At 47.1% G+C, this 23,235-nt stretch overlaps 3 protein-coding genes across 4 annotated transcripts; 2 read left to right on the plus strand and 1 right to left on the minus strand.

Annotated features, from left to right (window-relative positions):
* The first annotated feature begins 29 nt into the window (after positions 1-29).
* On the plus strand, positions 30-14,664 carry HARS1 (histidyl-tRNA synthetase 1). Its single transcript, XM_032336469.1, has 13 exons — positions 30-215; positions 496-585; positions 5,834-5,953; positions 8,946-9,041; positions 9,694-9,819; positions 10,473-10,580; positions 10,728-10,826; positions 11,050-11,143; positions 11,355-11,482; positions 11,575-11,817; positions 13,268-13,384; positions 13,559-13,705; positions 14,255-14,664. The coding sequence occupies exons 1-13, from the start codon at positions 126-128 to the stop codon at positions 14,324-14,326; spliced, it is 1,530 nt and encodes a 509-aa protein (XP_032192360.1). The 5' UTR covers positions 30-125; the 3' UTR covers positions 14,327-14,664.
* Positions 14,665-14,762: 98 nt separating this feature from the next.
* DND1 (DND microRNA-mediated repression inhibitor 1) lies at positions 14,763-17,504 on the plus strand. Its single transcript, XM_032336477.1, has 4 exons — positions 14,763-15,086; positions 15,215-15,332; positions 15,697-16,158; positions 16,824-17,504. Exons 1-4 carry the CDS (start codon positions 15,063-15,065, stop codon positions 17,279-17,281), a joined length of 1,062 nt encoding a protein of 353 aa, XP_032192368.1. The 5' UTR covers positions 14,763-15,062; the 3' UTR covers positions 17,282-17,504.
* Positions 17,505-17,603: 99 nt separating this feature from the next.
* Positions 17,604-22,899, minus strand: WDR55 (WD repeat domain 55). Of its 2 annotated transcripts, none has more exons than XM_032336474.1 (7): positions 22,623-22,899; positions 19,290-19,390; positions 19,102-19,189; positions 18,831-19,010; positions 18,635-18,734; positions 18,379-18,548; positions 17,604-18,293 (listed from the first exon to the last, which is right to left on the minus strand). In XM_032336474.1, exons 1-7 carry the CDS (start codon positions 22,811-22,813, stop codon positions 17,978-17,980), a joined length of 1,146 nt encoding a protein of 381 aa, XP_032192365.1. In that variant the 5' UTR covers positions 22,814-22,899; the 3' UTR covers positions 17,604-17,977. The 2 variants fall into 2 exon arrangements, with proteins under 2 accessions (XP_032192365.1, XP_032192367.1); XM_032336476.1 differs by having other exon boundaries at positions 19,290-19,424; positions 22,623-22,896.
* Positions 22,900-23,235: the final 336 nt, after the last annotated feature.

Genomic DNA, 23,235 nt, shown 5'->3' on the forward strand with positions numbered 1-23,235 from the left:
TTGTTGCGTTCGGCGGAGGCTCTCTAGGCGTACGGGCCAGTGACTCGATAGCCGGAAGCTGTCCGTGCTGAGGCTGCGGCAACAAAAGCTGATCTAGACAGCGTTCAGCGCCGGTTGGCCGCAGGATGGCAGAACGTGCAGCACTGGAGGAGCTAGTGCGACTTCAGGGAGAGCGCGTGCGGGGTCTCAAGCAGCAGAAGGCCAGCGCTGAGCAGGTGCGACCCAGGTGGCAGGGGAGAGGCCAAAATTAGGGCCAGGGAGGACTTAGAGCTGTGTGGTCTGCATAGAAGAGAGATGTGGGAAAGGAGACCGGGCGGGGAAGGGAGCAGCAGGGCCTGGTTGAGGAGGTAGGCGGGGTAGGACCCGAGAGAAGGAAAGCTGGGCTTGGGGAGAGAAATGTGCCTCAAATTCTGATGAGGGTGGGATACTGAATGAATGGCCGAGAGAGGAAGGAGTGGCAGACGTGATAGCTCAGCACCTACTTTACGTCCACAGATCGAGGAGGAGGTGGCAAAACTACTGAAACTGAAGGCGCAGCTGGGCCCTGATGAAGGGAAACAGAAGTTTGTGCTCAAAACCCCCAAGGTAAATATAATTCCTTTAAGGAGAAAGCCCCTAATCCCACTCCCAAGGGTGAATGCCCCTGCTTCCTTGAACATTTCTTCTGGGAGCTGGACTGAATTGGAATCTGAGTCATTCTGGGATAGCAGTGATGGCAGAAACTAGACCAGCTGGGTGCTTAGGGGAGTATGCCAGCTACTGCTACTCCTTCTTTCATTAAGTAAATATTTACTGAGTGTTTCCTAAGTGCCTAGCACCATAATATGTGAGTATGCCATGATGAACAATATAGCCTGCCCTCATGGAGCATACATTCTACTGAAGGAAACAGACTTAGGACAGATAATTCCACTCTTGAATATGTAATTATAGGTTGTGATAAATGATATAAAGAAATGATAAGCATTCTCTGGGACAGATAAGAACTAGAGCATCTGAAAAGGCCTCACAGAAGTTATATACTAACTGACTAAGATGAATGGGAGGTAGCCAGGGAGAGAGCATGAGGAAGATAAGTTCGGGTACAGTATGGAAATCCTGAAGGAGAAAAGAATGCTGGTAGTTTCCAGGAATTAGAAAAAGACTTGGATTAGTAGAACCAAATATACAGGAGAGTAGAGGAGTGGAAATCCATTGGAGATTACTAGCGTGGTCTCCTTCGGGAGAGGAGGGGTTCAGATGTCATTCTTTGTAAGTTCTATAAGCAGAACTATTTACCATTTCATCTAGGTTCCCTTGGCACTTCATATATATATATATCTACTATTGTATTTCTTGGTGACTTTTATACACATAGTTTATTTACCCTGAGAGGCTGAGACTGGTGTCTGGAACTGAACAGATAATTCAATAAATGTGTGTGAAATTGGACTTCAAAGGAGAGGGGTCTTCCTTGTGTTAAGGTGTCACCTTTTTAGGTTCATTCTTTGGTCTCCTAAATTAATTGAGCTATTCCTTTCTACACACAACTAATTTCAAAGGTGAAAGAGACAATGTAAAATTACAAAGCAAATATTATCAATAGTTTTTCAAACTCTTCACTGAAAAATTAATGGGGAATTTGTGACAGATCAGGCTGGCCTCACTAAACCCAATGATAGATCTTAACATCACTAAAAGTAGGACATCCAGACATTATGTTTCTCCTGATGTGATGCAATAAGTACACAGCACCACCTATGAAATATTCTTGCCAGGGTGCCTGGGTGGCTCAGTGGGTTAAAGCCTCTGCTTTCGGCTCAAGTCATGATCCCAGAGTCCTGGGATCGAGCCCCACATCGGGCTACCTGCTCAGCAGGGAGTCTGCTTCCTCCTCTCTCTGCCTGCCTGTCTGTCTATTTGTGATCTCTGTCAAATAAATAAACAAAGTTTAAAAAAAAAAAAAAAGAAAAGAAAAAGAAAGAAATATTTTTGCCAAGAAAAATTGAACCTGAATCTAATCAGGCCTTTTGACCTACCAGTTAACCAGAAATATGGGAGATGGAGGAATGTATTAAATGACACATTGTATACACTGTTAATGAAATCCAGAATATGAAAAGTTCTTTAGGACAAATTACTCAATTTCCTCAAAATAAATGACATTTTTTTAAAAAAGGAAAGGAAACTGTTGTGGATTAAACAGACAAGAGACAAACAAATACAGTGAAGTGCATGGACTTCATTTAGAATCTAATTCAAACAGTCAACCCTAAAAAAGTATTCTTGAGGCAACTGGGGAAAATTAAACACGGCTTGGGTATTAGATGATATGAAAGGGCTGCTGTTTGTTTTGTTGTTTGTAATAAAGGTATTTTAGTGTTTTGGCTTTTTTTAAACCTCGTGCTTTAGCAAATGACAAATATTTAGGGACAAACTGATAGGATGTCTGGATTTACTCTAAAATACGCCAGGAAAGGGGCGCCTGGGTGACTCAGTCGGTTAAGCCGATGCCTTCCCCTGAGGTCATGATCCCAGGATCCTGGAATCGAGTCCCACATCGGGCTCCTTGCTCAGTAGGGAGCCTGCTTCTCTCTCTGCCTCTGCGCACCACTCTGCCTGCTTGTGCTCACTCTCTCTCTCTCATAAATAAATAAACAAACAAACAAATAAATAAATAAGTTCTTTAAAAAATAAAATAATCCAGAAAAAAAAGTTGGACCTTAGATAACGTAAAAATAACAGACACTGATAGTTATCGAAACTGGGTAATACATAACGTGGTGGTGTATGATACTCTTCTCTATAATGTGTGTTTGAAAATTTCCATACTATTTTATTTATTAAGTTATTTATTTATTTATTTGACAGACAGAGCCCAATGCGGGGCTTGATCCCAGGACCCTGGGATCATGACCTGAGCTGAAGGCAGAGGCTTTAACCCGCTGAGCCACCCAGGCGCCACTATACTATTTTTAAAGAAAGTGAGATTATACTGGAGAGTTAGTATCCACTTTAGTTTGTTGAAATGTGTCTCTTGATGTGTAATTTATATTAACAGAAAACCCAGTATCATGGGGTAGGACTCTTCCAAGAGGTTTTTGTGGTCAAAATTATTTTTATGATTATACTGACATATATTTGCCTTTGTGACCACATTTGTTAATGAAAATGCAAAAGCACTGGTGAGTAGAACTGCTGGTGTCTTAGCATGAAACATGACAGCAGCCCTACACTATTTGAGTAGCCATCATGTTCTTTATTTTCCTGCATTCATAATTTTTTTAAAAATTAGTTTTGCTTATGAATGTCCTTGATAACAGTAAAATTTGCTCATTTTATTGAATCCCAACCCTTGAGTACTTTCTTTTTTAGTATTCTGTGTGATGAAATGGTAAGAATACAGAAAGCACTTCTGCTGCATTCCAGAGCAGGAAAAACACTTGTGCTATTGCATGAGTTTAAGCTGCCTACCTACTGTTTTCACAGAACATCTTTTTTTTTTTTTTTAAGATTTTATTTATTTATTTGACAGACAGAGATCACAAGTAGGCAGAGAGGCAGGCAAAGAGAGAGGAGGAAGCAGGCTCCCTGCCGAGCAGAGAGCCCGGTGCTGGGCTCGATCCCAGGACCCTGAGATCTTGACCTGAGCCAAAGGCAGAGGCTTTATAAACACTGTGCCACCCAGGTGCCCCAGAACATCTTTTTTATTTGAAAGAAAAACTGAAAGACAAACTGCTGTTTTAAAGATTTGGATAATGAATGAAGTGAGCTTTGTCACTTCAAGGACAACATCTGACAATATTTTTTGCCATTGACAAAATTCAAGCATTCAGGTGAAAGTTAGGATTTTAGGGAACTTGTATCTTTCCCATCATGTAGACAGCTTCCCAATCTAGTAGTGAAAGAGAGATCTGTGTTGAAATTAACAAAGGTGTTTTCTAATATAGTGAAGTGTGTAAATATTTAGAAGATCTGTATAATTTATCAATGACCCAATGTTTTCCACATGACTGATGTATAATGTTATAAAATAATGCATGGGTAAAAGATTCATTCAGAGTACAAGATGGAGTAGTCGATATCTTTAAAATTATGGTAAAATATATGTGACATGAAATTTGCCATTTTAACTATTTTCTAAAGATTTTATCTGTTTATTTGAGAGAGAGAGCACTGGGGGGAGGGGTGGGCAGAGAGGGAGAGGCAGATGCTTAACTAATTGAGCCACCCAGTCACCTCTTTTTAAACCATTTTGAAGCATACAGTGTGGTGGCATTAAGCAGGTTTGCATTGCATTGTTGTGCAACCATCACCACTATTCATCCCCAGAACTTATTTTCATCATACCAAACTGACATTCTATACCCATTAAGCAGTAACTTCCCCCTCTACCCTCCCTCCAGCCCCAAGGTAACTACTGTTCTACTTTCTGTCTCTGTGAATTTGGGGTACCATAGTAACAGTGTGAAAAATTTACTGATGTAGTTCCTATTCCACACTGCAACCAATCTTTAAGAAACTACCAATTTTTGGATTTTGGTTTAGTTTAAGAAGGTTATCTACAGTTAGCTGAAAAGTTTATTAAAATATTCCTTCTTGGGAGCCTGGGTGGCTCAGTCAGTTAAGTGGTGCCTTCAGTTCAGATCATCAACCCAGGGTTCTGGGGTCCAGCCCCATAGCAGTCTCCCTACTCAGCAGGGAGCCGCTTCTCCCTCTCTCTCCACCTGCTGATCCCCCTGCTTGTGTGCATATACTTACTCTCCTCTCTCTCTGTCAAATAAATAAAATCTTAAAAAAAAATTCTTCTTTTACAATTACACATCTTTGTAAGGCTAGATTTTCTTTATGCAACCAGAACAACCTATCCCAATAAAATTGAATGCACAAAGCATATATAAGAACCCAGCTGTTCTCTGTTAGGCCAGACATTAAAGATTTGCAAAAATGTAAATCAGCGCTACCCTTCTCACCCAATTTTTTTTGTTTTGGGAAGTAGTTGTATTTTCCTAAAATGTTATTTATGTTAATGTGTAATGGATTTACTGTGTGTTAAGTGAACTAATAAATATTCTTAAATGTTCACAGTTTTAATTTCTAATGCAATAAACTTTGATTGGTATAATCCACTTTGGGGTCCTTAATAAATAGCAAAAGTTTAAAGAGGTTCTGAGACCGAAGACTGGAGAATAGGGTGTAAACACCCAGATTAGAAGCTCTGATCTGGAAGGACAGTGTTATTATAGCCCTGACTGCCACGAACCTGCTGAGTGGCCTTAGGTAATGATTTAACTTCTCAATATCCTGTAATTCATCCATAAAAGGAATCTGCCCAGCCTATGTCATAGGGTTATTAGAAGCAGATTAGAGAATCGTATTTATTATATTTTAGTAATTATTGCAAATAGTATTGGAATTTTTTTTAAGTTACGCTGCGGTTAAGTGTTACTTAACTAAACTAGCTAAGCCAGTTTGAGTTGGTTATATACCTGTCTTCAGGTATGTGTTTTCTCATAGGAAGGGAAATGTTCTGGTATCATAGAAAATGAATTTTTAGGAAAACTTCTCAGGAAATAGTGTTCTAAAAAAGAAAGAAAACAGCATTCTAAGAATTCTAGAAAATACAACCACGCTAAAAAGGGGATGGAATTTAGAAGGGTGTTAGCAAATGGGTGTGATAATTACTAGGGAATTGTTTGTGCTTGCTTTACAACTCCGTAGCCCATAGGAAAAAAGTTTGGGGCAGTGTTTATATCTGTCATCCTCAAGGCCATGCTTTTGTATTTTTGTCCTTAATGTTTCCTGTTTGTTTTTAAATCCCATCCCTGGTTTTTTGGCCAATTTGGACTCCAAGGGTACAAGAGACTACAGTCCCCGGCAGATGGCCGTTCGGGAGAAGGTGTTTGATGTAATTGTCAGCTGCTTCAAGCGTCATGGTGCAGAAGTAATTGATACGCCTGTGTTTGAACTAAAGGTGAGGGATTGGTAAGGAGAAATTGGGTGGTGGGAGAGTGGATATATAAACAACAAAGAAGATGATAAGAGAGTGAGAGGTGTCTCTCCTGTTGGGGACAAAGACCAGTATTTTCTCCAAAGAGAAGGGAGGCAGGCCTGGTTTAGAAGGAGAGGCCCTACTTTTTATTTGCTGTGGTCATGGCTGGTGGCTTCCAAAAGAGGGCCCTTGTTAGAGGACGTTGTTATGGTCCTGTATACAATGAATTCCCTGGTACCGGTTCTCGAGATGTTTTTGAGATACATACAAACCATATATATAAAGAATAAATATGTAACCAGTCTCCTGTTGATGGACCCTGGGATTGCTTCCAGTTCTTTACTATTTAAAAAAAAAAAAAAATACCAGGGGCGCCTGGGTGGCTCAGTGGGTTAAACTGCTGCCTTTGGCTCAGGTCATGATCCCAGGGTCCTGGGATCGAGCCCCGCATCGGGCTCTCTGCTCAGCCGGGAGCCTGCTTCCTTCTCTCTCTCTCTGCCTGCCTCTCTGCCTGCTTGTGATCTCTCTCTGTCAAATAAATAAATAAAATCTTAAAAAAAAAAAAAGAAAACAGACTGCATCACTCCCTGTTTAAAACCATTACCCATTACATTTATAACAAAATCCAAACTCTGTTCATGCTTACAAGGCCCTACATGATCTTGCCATTGCCTTACTTTCCCACCTCATCTTGTGCTATTCTTCCCCTTGGCCCCAGTGCTACTCTGGTCTTCTTTCTATTCCTGGACCATTCTAAATATGTTTTTTTTTTTTAATTTTCTTGATTTTTTTTATTAACATATAATGTATTATCCCCAGGGGTACAGGTCTGTGAATCGCCAGGCTTACACATTTCACAGCACTCACCATAGCACATACCCTCCCCAATGGCCATAACGCAACCACCCTCTCCCTAGGCCCCTCCCTCTAAATATAGTTCTATCTCAGGGCCTTTGTACTTGCCCTTACCTCTTCTTGAACTCCCTCGCCCCTCTTTGTTTGATTTAATTTCAGATTGAAGTAGAGATTAAAGGTTTTAATTTCCGATCTCAACTAAACTGCCATTCTTCGAATAGTCGTCTCCAACTATTTTGTCTAAAGTATCCATTGTCTATCACATTGACCAGTTTTATTTCCATTAGAGCAGCTATCACTAACTGAAATTATCTCTTAATTTGTTTTCTTGCCTTAGTGTACTGCCTCTCCTCCTTAGTAGGAAAGATCCATGAGGGTGTGGACTGTATCTTGGTCTTGTTCACTGATGTATATTCATTGCTTAGAACAATGTCTGGTACTGGTGGTCATTCATCTGCAGGGTGAATTCACCGAAATTGCTGAATCAAAAGACTGTACTCATTTATGTTTACCAATTCTCTTGGTTTGCTGGGGCTTCCAGAACAGAGTACCGCAGACTTGGGCGGCTTACACAGCAGATTTAGTGTCAGGAGGCTAGAAGTACAAGATCAGGTGTCAGCAGGGTTGGATCTTTCAGAGGGCCTTGAGGGAAGGATCTGTTTCAGGCCTCACTCCTTGGCTGTAGATGGTGTTTTCCTAGTGTCTTCACATTATCTTCCCTCTGCCTGTGTCCAATTTTCCTTTTTTCATAAGGACATCACTTACATTGGATTAGGCCCCATCTTCACTTAGCTTAACTACCTCTTCAAAGACACTGTCTCCAAATATAGTCATATTCTGAGGTTACTGGGGGGTAAGATTGCAATATATGAATTTTGAAGGGCACACAGTTCAGCCCGTAACACCGACCAAATGTATGAATGTTTCTAATTCTAGACTGGGAATTTTCAGGCTTTTTAAGCTTTTCCAGTCTGGTAAGTAAAATATGTTATCACCTTATTGAAGCCATCACATGGTAAGAACTACTATTTCAGTTTTGCCTTTTGACATTGTTCAAACTTTAAGCATCATAAAAACATTTCATTGATCTAATAATGCAACCTTAGGAATTAATTCTCAAAAAATGTATATTCCAGGGGCGCCTGGGTGTCTCAGTGGGTTAACACCTCTGCCTTCGGCTTAGGTCATGATCCCAGGGTCCTGGGATTGAGCCCCACATCAGGCTCTCTGCTCAGCAGAGGGCTTGCTTCTCTGCCTGTCTCTCTGCCTACTTGTGATCTCTGTCTGTCAAATAAATAAATAAAATCTTAAAAAAAAAAAAATGTATATTCCAAAGGAAAAAACTATACTGAAGTGTATTTATTGAAATGTTATGGAACTTTGTTTTTAAATAACCTAATCAACTGACAGTGTAACACTGGGAAGGAAAGAAATACAGAGCTGCTTCTCACCAAAGTATTACTCAGCTTTTAAAAAGAATATTTCAGGGACGCCTGGGTGGCTCAGTGGGTTAAAGCCTCTGCCTTCAGCTCAGGTCATGGTCTCAGGGTCTTCGGATTTAGCCCCGCATCGGGCTCTCTGCTCAGCGGGGAGCCTGGTTCCTCCTCTCTCTCTGCCTGCCTCTCTGCCTACTTGTGATCTCTGTCTGTCAAGTAAATAAAATCTTTTTTTTTTTCATTTTTTTTAATAAAAAAATAATACTTAAGCTGTGTCACAAAATGGATATGTGTAAAAAAGCAGAAAATGAACTTTGCATGCCCTTTCAATTATAGTTAACATCAAATACATTAGCATTGAGATAGCAGAAGTATAGACAGGTTGCAGTCAGTCATGTTAGGATGGTGGGGTTTTGTTTTAAAACTTCCTTTTAGGGGCACCTGGGTGACTCAGTGGGTTAAACCTCTGCCTTTAGCTTGGGTCATGATCTAAGGGTCCTCGGATGGAGCCCCGCATCGGGCTCTCTGCTCAGCAGGGAGCCTGCTTCCCCCTCTCTCTCTGCCTGCCTCTCTGCCTACTTGTGATCTCTGTCAAATAAATAAATAAAATCTTAAAAAAAAAAACCCAAACTTCCCTTTAAATTGTTATATTTATCATTGTGACCACCTTTGTATTTTCTCAGGAAACACTGACTGGAAAGTATGGAGAAGATTCTAAGCTTATCTATGACCTGAAGGACCAGGGTGGAGAGCTGCTGTCCCTTCGCTATGACCTCACCGTATCTTTCTAAACTTGGTCTCTTGGTACTTTGGATCAGTTGGTTCTCATTGGGCTGGGGCTATTTCTAGCCTCGGGTTTGGGGATAGCTAGACATAGGTGGGATTAATCCCCACCTATGATGCTTATGATAATCAGGGAACTTATTTCTTTAAACCAGGAATGGGACTTTAGCTAAACAGAGCATAGCCTTAAAAGTCTTCAGAATCCTGAGTGAGAGCTCAGCTTTATGTTGGGAACCAGTTCCAACTCAGTAATCCCTTGGCTCCAGAGTCTCTCTCCCCTGCCCTGTCCAGTGGACAGAGTTCTCTTTAATTGACCAACAGTCCGATTCCTTTATCTCCAAGCTATGTCAGAGAACCATCTGCTCAGAAATCCTGGAAGCCTTTCTCTGCTCTCTGGCATATCTGCCTGGCCCCCTCCTGTGCTCAGCATAGTCCAGGGGAGACACTAACCAAAGGGAGAGGAACCCTAATCCTTTTTGATACTTCTGCTGTGTGAACAAAGTTGATTCTGATGTTCAGAAATACTCTTAATCTTACAGGTTGTGGTTTTACTCCCACACAGAGAAAGGTTAGACCCCAGCTTCTGTTGGTGGTGATAATCAGCTGCTGGACTGTATGAGGAGGGGCTTTCTCCTTAACCGTTATCAGGTTCCTTTTGCTCGATACTTGGCAATGAATAAACTGACCAACATTAAACGCTACCACATAGCCAAAGTATATCGGCGAGATAACCCAGCCATGACCCGTGGCCGGTATCGGGAATTCTATCAGTGTGTGAGTATGTGGGGCATGACAGGGAACTTGGCCCTCCCTCAACTTAGTAGAATCTCCTGGGTACTCATGGTGTCCTGAACAAACTGGATGCACCAGATAGTGCTAGTCCTTAGATTACTTGAGTATTTTCATGTAGAGGATAGAGATTATTCTCCCCATTTTACATATGAGTAAACTTGCAATTCAGCAAGGTTAAGGGATGGTAGGGATAAGAAAGCCAAAGTCAGGCTTTTGAACTCTTGGTCCAGTTTTCTTTATGTTAAACCACAGCGATTGGATCACAGCAAAGGATGGGGAGATTGGATTTGAAGTATCAGGTCATCCAAAGTGGTGGCAGAGCTTCTGAATAAAGAGAAAATGGTTAAGGACTAAGGCCATGTATTTGCCCCCACAGTGCTACAAGAAAATAAGGAAAAGTAGCTGAGTGAGATAATGAAGGAAAGTAGACAGAAGGGAAACCAGGACTGGTAAGAGACCCAAGAATGCTGGGAGATTCCTCTGGGTTGGTGCTCTGACAGATAATGAAGGTGGTGTGTGCATGAGTGTAGATAGGCCTTTATAGGGAAAAAGCAGAGCTCCCAGTACCCTGTCTGCCCGCCCGACCCTTAAGACAGTTAAAACCCTAAGCCCTGTACCTACCCATCTCCCTGCAGGATTTTGATATTGCCGGACAATTTGACCCCATGATCCCTGATGCAGAGTGCCTGAAGATCATGTGTGAGATCCTGAGTTCCCTTCAGATAGGCGACTTCCTGGTCAAGGTCAGAGCTAAATGGGTTTGGAAGGGCAAAGCCGGGCCTAGCTTCTAGGAGAAGATCCTCTGCAGAGAGACCAGTAGCCCAAGTGACCAAAACTGTTGATGGTCACACAAAGGGATTCTATCCTCACTGTGCCTTGGGTCCCTGCAGGTGAATGATCGGCGCATCCTCGATGGGATGTTTGCCATATGTGGTGTTCCTGATAGCAAGTTCCGAACCATCTGCTCCTCAGTGGACAAGCTGGACAAGGTAATGACCTAAACACTTCACTCTTTTCTCAGACCCCACCCTGCTCTGAGAAATTTAAAATAAGATCAGAAACGAGGGAGGCCTGCCTCAGTGCTCACCAAAGGAGGATTAGCCCCAGAATGAAAGGCAACTTCTGCTCCAAAACTGCCCCCTCAGGAGGACCCACACTTGCTCTGCAGTGGAGAACTACCCAGGAGTCCCTTACTGGTATCTGTCTGCCTAGGTGTCCTGGGAGGAAGTAAAGAACGAGATGGTGGGAGAGAAGGGCCTTGCACCCGAGGTGGCTGACCGTATTGGGGACTATGTCCAGCAGCATGGTAAGGAACAGACCCTGCCTCTCCAGTAGCCATCAAACTGGCCTCAAACCTTAGGCCAAAACTGTGTGTGTGTGTGTGTGTGTGTGTGTGTGTGTGTGTGTGTGTGTGTGTGTGTACACGCATGCAGACGTGTGTAGTCTAGGCAAAAAGGTAGAAAGCACCTCTACCTGTTTGCTCTTGTCAGTCTGGCTCACAAATGGTATCTCCCCAGGTGGGGTATCCCTTGTGGAACAGCTGCTCCAGGATCCTGAACTGTCCCAAAACAAACAGGCCTTGGAGGGCCTAGGAGACCTAAAACTACTGTTTGAATACCTGACCCTGTTTGGCATTGCTGACAAGGTGAGTCAGGCTGGGGTGGACACTGTAGCTGAGCTCTGGGGTTTCAGGTCCTTGATCCTCATCTGGTACTGACTGTGCTCTTGTCTCCACAGATTTCCTTTGACCTGAGCCTTGCTCGAGGCCTAGACTACTACACTGGGGTGATCTATGAGGCGGTGCTGCTACAGACCCCAGTTCGGGCAGGGGAAGAGCCCTTGGGTGTGGGCAGTGTGGCTGCCGGAGGACGCTATGATGGGCTAGTGGGCATGTTCGACCCAAAAGGACGCAAGGTGCCATGTGTGGGGCTCAGCATTGGGGTAGAGCGGATCTTTTCCATTGTGGAGCAGAGGCTAGAGGTACGTCCTGGGGGTGCGCAGCTGGTGGCATGTGAGCTGTTTTGTTTTATCTTCAGGGGGGCAGATGGTACTGTTTTGGTCAAGGAGCATCTTTGGAAAGAAATGGAGAAAAGATGGTTATTGTCTTTCGTACACCACTATAGGCCATCTTTTTGGATCTTAGATCATTCTTTCTTCACAGAATCCTTTCTTCTGGATCCCTGCATTTCCCTGAGCACTGTCAGAAGTCATAGCATATCCAAAGACCCAGATCTTTAGAATACAGAATGCTTGATATTTTACTACTCTGTGCTGGGCACCGTGCTTAGTGCTTTTCAAACACTATCAGTAAAATTCTTACATACCCCTCTGAGAGTAGCTACTTTTATTTATTTCTAGACAAGGGAACTGAAGCATTACAGGTCACAGCTTGCCCAAGGTTGTGAAACTCTTTAAGTAGCAGGGTCAGAATTCGAATCCAGGCAGTCTAAATCCAGATTCTTGCTCCTAACTACTCTGATGTTGTTTCTAAGTGGTAAGCGTGTATCTGAGGCCTTGGGATCCTTCAGGTGGATATCTTCACTCTCTAGCCCCTGGAGTAACACCAGGGAAGGTCCTCATGGGCTTAGGAACTCCTTTGCTGCTGCTCTTAACTGGCTGGTCTCATTTCATCCCTCGGGGAATTTTCCAGCAGTAATCATCCCAATGCTTCCATCCTTTCCTCTGGAGCAGAAACCATCCATGTTTCCCAGTTAAGGTCACTGTTCCAGTAGACATCTTATGTTGTTAAGAACAATGAAGATAGGGGCACCTGGCTGGCTCAGTTTGTTAAGAAGCTGCCTTTAGCTGGGTCATGATCCCAGGATCATCAAGCCCCACATTGGGCTCCTTGCTCAGCAGGGAGCCAGCTTCTCCCTTACCTGCCACTCCCCCCTGCTTGTGCTTGCTCCCCCTTCTCTTTCTCTGTGTGAAATAAAATCTTACAAAAAAAAAAAATCTATGAAAATAGTTTTCCAGAAAAAGACAAGGGGCAGCAGAAGCATTGTTCCTTTCCCCTGTCCACCCACACCCTGGGTTGGGCCCTGTGGCCAAAGCATAATACGCACGGTCTTTTACCTGGGCAGACATGTTGTAGGTGGGAACTGGGTAAACTCACAGTATTGCTTCTGTGTGAATGTTCTTTTGGACCCTTAAGGTACTAGAAGGAGACAAGTTTTAAGTTATTGTACATAAACCACCTTTGCCCTTGCCCTACATCATCTGTTCTGGCAAGTCATAGGTACGAACCAGTCAGTTCATTTCTTAACATCTTCTAGGAGCTACCTTATGCCCCGTTGCTAGGGGAGAAGACTGGGCCCCTGTCCTGGTGGAGCTCGTGTAGTTGGGTCTGATCTCTCAGTATCCTGACAGCAGCCTGCTCTGTTTACTCCTTGAAGGTAGCACAGCTCTCTCTTACCTGCCCCTTCCCCAGGCTTTGGAGGAGAAGGTACGGACCACAGAGACACAGGTGCTTGTGGCATCTGCACAGAAGAAGCTGCTGGAGGAGAGATTGAGGCTTGTCTCAGAGCTCTGGGATGCTGGGATCAAGGTAGAGGAGGCCAGCCCCAGGGTGGCAGCAAACTTGGGAGTGCTGGGAACAGACTAAATAAAAGCTCCTCCATGGCAACTTCGGGTAGGAGAGCTAAAAGCACTTGGGCTCCAAGGAGGTTGTCCCTGAGGACAGTAGAAACTAGCCTTCATCTTCCACCCTTGGCCCCTGCAGGCAGAGCTGCTCTACAAGAAGAACCCAAAGCTGCTGAACCAGTTGCAATACTGTGAGGAGGCAGGTATCCCACTGGTGGCCATCATTGGTGAGCAGGAGCTCAAGGACGGGGTCATCAAGCTCCGCTCAGTGGCCAGCAGGGAAGAGGTACGTAAGTGGGCAGGAAAGCTGAGGGACGGGGAATGTATGGCATTTTGGCAGTCCATCCCCATTCAAGACCTGAGTAAAAGCCTGGCACTCATGTTACTACCCTCTCAGAAAAGGCAAAAGGGTTAACCTGTTACAGTGGTCATGGTAGGGAGTCCCATCTCCATCTATACCCAGTGTCTCTAGCTTCTCCAAGAAGCACTATCTACTTTTTTTTTTTTTTAAGATTTTATTTATTTATTTTTTTGTCAGAGAGAGAGAGAGAGCACGCGCAAGCGCACAGGCAGACAGAGTGGTAGAGGGAGAAGCAGGCTCCCCAAAGAACAAGGAGCCCGATGTGGGACTCGATTCCACGACGCTAGGATCATGACCTGAGCCGAAGGCAGTTGCTTAATGAACTGAGCCACCCAGGCGTCCCAGCACTATCTACTTTTTGTCTGCATTCCAGCTCCCAGCTGAGCCAAGCCTGATGACTAGAGGAAGGAGTGGGCACTTAGGAGCAGTGGAGTCAAAGATACTCATACCACCTTCTCTCCCCATCCTGGCCAGGTGGATGTCCGAAGAGAAGATCTTGTGGAAGAAATCAAAAGGAGAACAAGCCAGCCCTTTTGCATCTGCTGAGTTGAGCAAACTATCAGCCAACTGGGACTGGCGCTATTTGAGGCTAAGACAAGACTCTGCATATATACTTAACAGCTTTGAACACTTGGGTTCCAGCAGGAAAACCTGAACAGTGGTCAGAACAGAGACTTTTTATTATGATTATTTTCTTGGTAATCACGGACAAAAGTGGCCAGGTATTACACCATTTTTCCATAGGAGATCCTGGGGGCTTAGTCCAGTCTGTGCTCTGGGGACCGAGCCTAAGAATGGTCGCCCCTGCACGACCCTAACCAGATGGAGAGAATGCTCCCCGCAAACAATACTTAAAGGTCCAATAAAATGACTCAACCACTGGAGCCTGCCTGTGTCACTGTTACCTGGCCCTGCCATCGCTGTGGGAGCCTGGGCCTCCCATTCCAACGACTTGAGCGGTGGGAAAGTGGGGAGAAAGTCTTAAAGTACGCAGCACTGGCACTGCCCCAGGGTGAAGGGTGCCGCTGAGGTTCCTGCCTCCAGCGCACATCCGTGCCCTAGGAGGTGGGGCTGTCGGCACACTCCTGGGTTAAGGTTCCAGCTTTCACCTGAGGGTCCGAGGTTCCCGCGGCGCACGTGCAATGGCTGCCCCCACCCCCTTGGGGGGCGGGGTCGTATTCAGAGCCAATGAGAGCTTGGGGGGCGGAGGAGTAGGGAAGCTTCCAGAGGCAGATGCGGAGAAGGTTATAAAGGAGGTAGCGAGGGGCCGGCGGAGAGAGCCATGCAGTCCAAGCGAGAGTGTGAGGTAAGTGGTGGCAGCAGGGGCTCGACAAGCGCCACCTGCGCAAGAAGTGGCCTATTGGGCTCCACTCCACGGGCGAGGTGGGGGCGGGCACGGTGATCCGCCATTCCAACCTGCCCTTTCGCCTTCAGCTATGGTGTGAGAGGGTGAATCCAGAGAACAAGGCCGCGTTGGAGGCGTGGGTCAGGGAGACCGGCATCCGCCTGGTGCAGGTGAACGGGCAGAGGAAGTATGGCGGGCCACCCCCAGGTACGGTAGTCCCAGCCCTACGCCTGCCGCGCTCCCCCAGCCTCGACAGTACCGACCGGCACCCTCAGGGCGGGGGAGGGTTATCCCGGTGCTCAGCAGGCAGAAACCTCTGTCCGTTGCACCCCCTCCAGTCAAGCAGCTGAGGAAACTTAGGCTCTCCACCCACCCACCTTGCCTCCCTCGAGGCAGGGAAACCAGCCTTGCTGTTAGCTTAGGCACCCAGTTATGCCAACGACTCGGGGGGAGCGAGTGCTGCATCCGTTTCACGGACGTTTGCTCATAGGCCTCCTCGGGCTGGGTGCCGGGACCCGAACCCGGAACCATCCCGGAGGATGACGGTGCCCCTTCCCGCCCCTTCCCCCAGGCTGGGTGGGCAGCCCGCCGCCGGCCGGGTCCGAAGTGTTTATCGGACGGCTGCCTCAGGACGTGTACGAGCACCAGCTGATCCCACTGTTCCAACGCGTGGGCCGCCTCTACGAGTTCCGCCTGATGATGACCTTCAGCGGCCTGAACCGCGGCTTCGCCTACGCGCGCTACAGTTCGCGGCGCGGCGCCCAGGCAGCCATCGCTACGCTGCACAACCACCCGTTGCGGCCGTCCTGCCCGCTGCTCGTGTGCCGCAGCACGGAGAAGTGCGAGCTGAGTGTGGACGGGCTGCCTCCGGGTCTGAGCCGCCGCGCGCTGCTGCTCGCGCTGCAGCCCCTGGGTTCCGGCCTGCAGGAGGCGCTGCTAATGCCCAGCCCCGGGCCGGCGCCCGCGCAAATTGCGCTGCTCAAGTTCAACTCGCACCGCGCGGCCGCCATGGCCAAAAAAGCGCTAGTGGAAGGTAGGGGAGGGGGGAGCAAGGCTGCGGGGGGCTGCTGAAGGGGGCCAGACACATTTTGCCATGCACTTGATACATCAGTATAGAGGTATAGAGGGTGAAGCAAGATCGTAGGGTTAAGAATGCCTGGGTTTTCGACGTCATACTCTATGACCTGAGATTTTTAATTTCCGCCGGTGTACCAAGTACCACCTATGTGAACTCTTCCCTTGCATTGTGTCTTAAGTTAGTCTTCAACATTCCAAAGAAACACAGAATGATCTCACTCTTTAGATACGAAGAGAGGCTTTAAGAAAAATTGATTTGCCCTAGGCAGTCCTGCTGAGTCTGCCTTTTATCTACTATAGATCTTCCTACCTCTGGGTGTGGTGACAATTAGATGGCACTTAGCACATTCCCAGAGTCCTGGTAAGCATTCACAATAAAGGTTAGCTATTATGATGGTTACGAGGTAAACAAAGCCTGCATCCACCAACATAGGAATAAGGAAACTTAGAAGGTAGCAGCTACTACACCCCCTTTTCAAAGAAACAATGAAGCCACCAGGAAATGGGAAGGCTAGATATTAAACAGGCCTCCCTGTGAACCCTCAGACTCCAAAGGGTTCACAGGGCCTGGGAACTTGGATCCAGGGTTTAGGCCTCCCCTTGTCTGCCTTTTTCCTGCAGGGCAGTCCCGCCTCTGTGGAGAGCAAGTGGCCGTGGAGTGGCTTAAGCCAGACCTGAAGCAGCGACTCCGCCAGCAGCTTATGGGTCCCTCAGTGCAGTGCCTACAGCCAGAGGGCAGTCGACTGGCCCCAGCCAGGGACAAGCTGGAGTCCCACCGGGCTCGGGCTGCCCTGCAGCTGTTGTGCCAAAGGATGAAGCTGGGCAGCCCCGTGTTCCTCACCAAGTGTCTGGGCACAGGCCCTGCCGGCTGGCACCGCTTCTGGTACCAGGTGGTGATCCCTGGGCACCCAGTGCCCTTCAGTGGCCTCATCTGGGTGGTGCTGGCCCCAGACGGGCAGGATGGGCACGAGGTGGCTAAGGATGCAGTGTCTGCCAGGCTGCTAGAGGCACTGAGTGAGTCTGGAGCCAGCCTTCTCCGGTCTGCCAGGGCTGAGGCAGGTACCATGGTTAAGCAGTGACCCTGTCCTCTTCACAGGCAGCCTGCACAAGTTGGCAGAGCCTGTGTCAGTCTCCAGCCCAGCAGGCCTGGGCAGCCACCATCTGTCCTCAAAGAGGAGGAGCGTGGGCCCTGCCCTACCTCTGACAGCCTCCCAGCTGGGGCAGGGCCCCAGTACACCAGGAAAGCTCAGGGTTGGCTAAGTTGTGGTGAGGGACCTTGTTCTCCCCCTCCCAGCCCAGGGTCTGACCTGCCTCATGGTATTCCTTGGCCATTCAGTGTGATAGACACACAAACAACCCTTCTTCTCCCACAGCTTAGTATGAATCTCATTTCTTAGTCTCTTGATTTGTCACCTTTGTTGATTTTATTTGGAGGCTGGCTGAGCCAGAGGGTCAGAAAATCGGCCTTTTGTCCCCACTACTTGACATTCTGGTTACAGTGTACGTGATTTTGGGTTTTTCTATGCTGTTGTATTTATATTAAACCCCTGGTTGGTGTACACCTGTGTCCGTGCTATCTTGCCCCAGCTCTGGACTTGTCTTACACTGGCAGAGTGAGCAGCCGCCACAGAACAAGGACTTTCTCCCACCAGTGCCCTCAGTCCTGAGCCTCTGGCTACACAGCTTTGTGTACTGCACAAGAGTAGTAAAAGTTCATAGCATCTCTGGGTACCCAGCCCAGGGAGCAACACTTGCCCAGTGAGGACCTATCTGCCTCAATCACTATCATTCTCACTCTCCTCTTCCTTCTGAGCTGTGGAGTCTTCCTCTTCCCTCAGGCCTGCAAAGAAGTCATCTGTGCTCCAAGCCTTGCTGCTCAGACCCCGCAGTGGCCCTCCCTTTTTCTTACGCCGGCGGTAGTCATCGACTACCACAGTCCGCAGCTGGGCCATGTTCCAGAACTTGAGGCGCTGGTCATGACCACTGCTGGCCAGGAAATGGCCACAGTGGGAGAGGGCCAGCTTCTCCACAGGCTCCCCAGCATGCTGCCCCACGCTGCCCACCACGCGATTTGGCAGGATATTGACAGCCCTGGGCAGAGAAAAGAGAGTTGTTTGGTTTTGGTTGGTGGGCTCTGCCCCTGGTGTGATCTCAGGGCTTTCCTGGCCTCTCTCACCTGATGACTCCGTCAGTGGAACCAGTGCACAGCAGGCTCTCAGTCACTGGAACCATGCAATCAATAGACTCTGCTCTTAAGGCAAACCGATCACTTGTGGCCCCAAAACCATTCCAGTTGAAGAGGTAGATGGTGCCTTCACTGGAGCCACAGGCCACCTTCTTCCCATACTGCAGGAAATAAAGGAAACCATATTTGTGGAGGCCCATCTGAACAGATCCCTATTATATTCCCAAAACCCCATACCCAGATGTACTTTCATGACAGTGACGGAAGTCAGGTCTCCAGACTGAGGCTCTGAGAGTAGTTCAAACCGGCGTCGCCTGATGTTGAAGACACCCAAGCAGCCATCCCCACTGTAGAGAAAGCAGAGCAGCAGGCTTAGCCAAAGCTCCCATCAAAGGAGAGAGCTTTAACAGGGAAGGGAAAGGGCGGCAGCTTTGAGGCTATACCTGGCTGTAAGCAGTAGCTTCTTGGCTGGGTCCAGAGCCATGTCAGCAATATACTCCTCATGCTGCCGCATATCCATTAAGGGGCCCTCCTTCCGCTGGTCCCAGAGCCGGATGCCACCTGTGTCATCCCCAGTGGCCAGGACATTCTCATCTACCAGCAGCAGACTGTTGATGGGGGCACTAGAGATACAGAGCTTCTTGAAGCATCTCTGTCCCAGGAGGAATCTACCACATTACCCTTGACCGCAACACACAATTTAGCTGCCCTTACCCATGAGCCTTAGAAATGCGTCTCTCCAGTCGGCCCTGCTCCACATCTAGAACGTGGATGGCTTTGTCCTTGGAGACAGTGACAAGTTCTGGGGGGGCGGAGGGGGGTACTCAGGTCATGATGCTGCGCCCTGCTCCCTTGCCAAAAGATTGCTGGCTGGCTGGCTGGCTGCCGTGCCTGGTACTCACTCTGTCCATCTTCAGAGAAGACCACAGCTCGGCAGGATTTGAGGTGGTGACCTGAAGACCAGAGCTCCTTTGTTTCTCCCTCTTGGCAAGAGTAGGAAAAGCTAGGGGGAGGAGGAGAATCAATGACTCCAAAACCTGTCAGCATGGAATATAAAGACCAACCAGTCAACCTTCAGCCTATCTAGGAATTGCTGTTTATACACCATCAAACCCAAGGGGCTTAACATCCCATTTTTCCATTTTCAAATGTTAAGTCTTTTATTCAACATGTATTAATTCAAAGTACATCTGCTCAGGACTTCTTTGTGAACTGACCCATCATCCTTAAAAGCCCCAGCTTGGGGAAATACTAGATCTGGACCACAATGGGGGGACATGAAATACCTGCTAAAGGCAGAAGAACAGGGGTGCCTGGGTGGCTCAGTTGCTTAAGTGTCTGCCTTCAGCTCAGGTCATCCCAGAGTCCCAGGATTGAGCCTTCATCCGGCTTCCTGCTCAGCAGGCAGTCTGCTTCTCCTTCTCCCTTACCCTCTTCCCCTCCCCCGAGCTTGTGCTCTCAGTCTCTCCCTCTCAAGCAAAAATCTTGAGGGGAAAAAAAAGGGAATGGCGCCTGGGTGGCTCTGCCTTGGGCTCTGGTCATGGTCTCACAGTCCTGGGATGGAGCCCCGCCATAGGGCTCTCAGCTCAGTAGGGAGCCTACTTTCCCCTCTCTCTCTGCCTGCCTCTCTACATACTTGTGATCTCTCTCTCTCTCTGTCAAATAAATAAATAAATCTTTAAAAAAAAAAAAAAAAGGAATAGCTCCAGGAGTTTGAAATGTAAAAATTGACAGAAGACAGGGCTCTTGTACTCCAGGTCTATATGAGCTAAAGAAAGTTAAAAATAATTACAGAGGGACGCCTGGGTGGCTCAGTTGGTTAAGCAGCTGCCTTCGGCTCAGGTCATGATCCCAGCGTCCTGGGATCGAGTCCCGCATCGGGCTCCTTGCTCCGCAGGTAGCCTGCTTCTCCCTCTGACTCTGCCTTCCACTCTGTCTGCCTGTGCTCGCTCTCGCTCGCTCTCTCTCTGACAAATAAATAAATAAAATCTTTAAAAAAAAAAATAATAATAATTACAGAATATTGTGGCCACAGGCTGAAAAGGAGGTAGGATCAAAATGGAGGTGGAACAGAGAAGGGCCAGTCTGGAAGTTCAGCTTTGAGCCAAGTACTTGTCAAGAGTGTATCACCAGTGGCTACCTCAAGGCAGATCCTCAAAAATGGCCGGATGACAAAGTCCTTAATTGCCAGGGAGTTTCAGGCAAGCAGAACAGGGTCTGCTTATTGGCTCTGTCCCAGTGCCTAGCCGGAGAAAAGAGCCCCGGAAAGCTAAGGTCAAGATGTGAGTTGGGTCATGAAGAGTTAAACAGTTCACCTGGCAGATACTGGAGACAGGTATGAATGTCCCTTCTAGGGCAAGGACAAGGAATGAGGAGGGTTCCAGTAGCAGGAGAGTGAAATGGCTGAATCTAGAAAGAAGGACTGGACTGGAGATCTATAGGCCAAGCAGAAGGATGAATTTAATCCTTTGGGGAAAGGAACCTCTTTGAAATGATCGTGGGAGAAGTCAGAAGCCTGCCAGAAGGCAGTGGCTGAAGGTAGGAAAGAGGAGACAAACTGAAGCAATGGCGATGTGAATCAAGTGGGAGGTCCAGAGTGACTCCCAAGTGTACGGCATGAAGTAGGTAAGTAGGAGTAGTAGTAGAAAGTAAACACCTGACTGCTCTGCAAGGTAGGTCCAGGCATACCTCCTCTTATGGCACTTCACAGACACTGCATTTTTTAATACTGAAGGTCTGTGGCAACCCTGTATGGTTGTCAGTCTGTCAGTGCCAGTTTTCCAACACCATCTGCTTGCTTCGTGTGTCTCTCACATTTGGGGAATTCTCACAATATTTCAAAACTTTTCATTTTATTTTTTATTGTCATCTGTGACCAGTGATTATGACTCACTCATGACAGTTAGCATTTTTTAGCAAGAAAATATCTTTTAATTAAGGCATGTATACTGTTTTTTAGATATAATGCTAATACACATTTAATAGACTTATGTATAATACATACTTATATGAACTGGGAAACCGAAAAATTCGGTGACTGGCTTTATTTAAACGGTCTGGAGCCAAACCTGCAATGTCTCAAAGGTATGCCTGTATTATTCCATTTTTGAAGATGAAAATATGGAAGTTAACTTGCCCAAGGTGACTGAAGCTAATGAAGAGGTTAAGGTTTAATGTCATTAAGTACGTTTGACAGCACAACTCTTCTGGTTAAAACCTTCAGTGACTCTTCACTGCTTCCAGCCTACTCATCTTGTTCAAAATCAAATACTTATTAAGCACGTACTGTGGTCTAGAAGAGGAGATAAAAAGGACAACAAAACAGACTACAGATTACATAAAAATGTTTTTCAAACTCCAGTCATGATCCATTAGTGAACTGTGATCAGCATTTTATGTCTGTATGCCTGCAATAACAATGTAATAAACCGGAAAATATCAGGGTGCATCACACATAATTATATGTGATGTGGGGTGAGGTCAAAAAAGTTTGAAAAACATTTTTATTTTTAGTGAAGGAGCAAACATTCAAATAATTACACAAACGGATTTAAGATTACAAACCATTAGGAAGTTTCTGAGGGCAAGTTATCTGGTGCTAACACAGCAGTGTCTAATGAGTAATCTAATTTAGCCTGGGGAAGGGGAGGACAAATGCAGAGATGCTGAGAACTCAGGGATAGTGGGGAAAGTTTTCCCGGCAGAAAGAAGAAGCCACAAAAGAGCTGAGGATTTAAGATACATTGAAAAGGTAAGAATGAATGAGCACAGAAAGTAAGGGGAAAGTGAGCAAGGACCAGATGGCCAAGATCCTAAAATCTAGATTAAGGAGTTTTGACTTAACCCTAAAAACCAAGGTAAACTACTGAGGGGTCTTAAGAAAGAGAGGTCGTTAGATGTGTGTTTGAAAGATCAATTAAAGCAGGCAAGAGGCAAAGTGGAGGGGGCCCATTCAACCCATTTTAGGCTCAGTATAATAATCCAATGAAAAATAAGTGTCCTGAACGCCTTCTCGTCCTGCTACTGTCTCTGGGCTTCGTCGGGGCATTCCAGCCACTGTCTTCTTTCAGTTGTCTCAAGAGATTTGTGTGGTAACTGGTTCAAAACCAAGTGTTACTGAACGAATCGATCAGATGGGTCTTACAAGATTTGTCTCCCGCACCTTTCTCCCCTCATCCCACTTCATCCCTGGGAGCTTCCAGATCCCGCAGCCCCGAGCCCTGCCCAGCACTTACACGAACACGTCCCCGTCCACGTCCCCCGCCGCCAGGAGGTCGCGGGCCGGATGGAATGCCAGCCCGCTGGCCGGTGCTTCCAGCACGATGTCTTCCGGGGTGTCTCGGATGCGGACCGGGGCTTCCGTTGAGTCGGGGTCCTCCTCGTCGCTCCCATCCTCGGCGGGCCTCTCCTCACACGTGCGGTCCATGCACGAAGGACAGCGAGCCGCTCAACAGTTGAGCAGCGAACCCAAAACCCTCCCCCTGACCTAGAGGAGTGTCCCAGATTCCACTTCCGCCTTGGGGGCGGATCCGGAAGTGGCGCTGAGACGGGAAAGGGCGGGGTGGGCCGCCGCTGTGGAGTGGTTCCCAGAAACCCAGCCCTCAAGGTGAGCAGCTGGTCCGCGTTACCGCGGCCCTTTTCTGGGCCAGGTAGATGGCGTGACTGTCAGTGTTATCCTTGGTCACGTCTCGCGAAGTTAGGTACTGTTGAAGCCCTTTCCCCTCATCCTGATCGATGCTGACAGTTGGGGACTCCCTCCCGCAACTAGTAAGGATGATTTACTGCCCTCAGGATGGAGAGGGGGACACCGGTCTTTCATGGCTTTGTGGCATCCAAGAGCAACCTCCA

The sequence above is a fragment of the Mustela erminea genome, chromosome 3 (assembly GCF_009829155.1).
Source record: "Mustela erminea isolate mMusErm1 chromosome 3, mMusErm1.Pri, whole genome shotgun sequence".
NCBI lineage: Eukaryota > Metazoa > Chordata > Mammalia > Carnivora > Mustelidae > Mustela > Mustela erminea.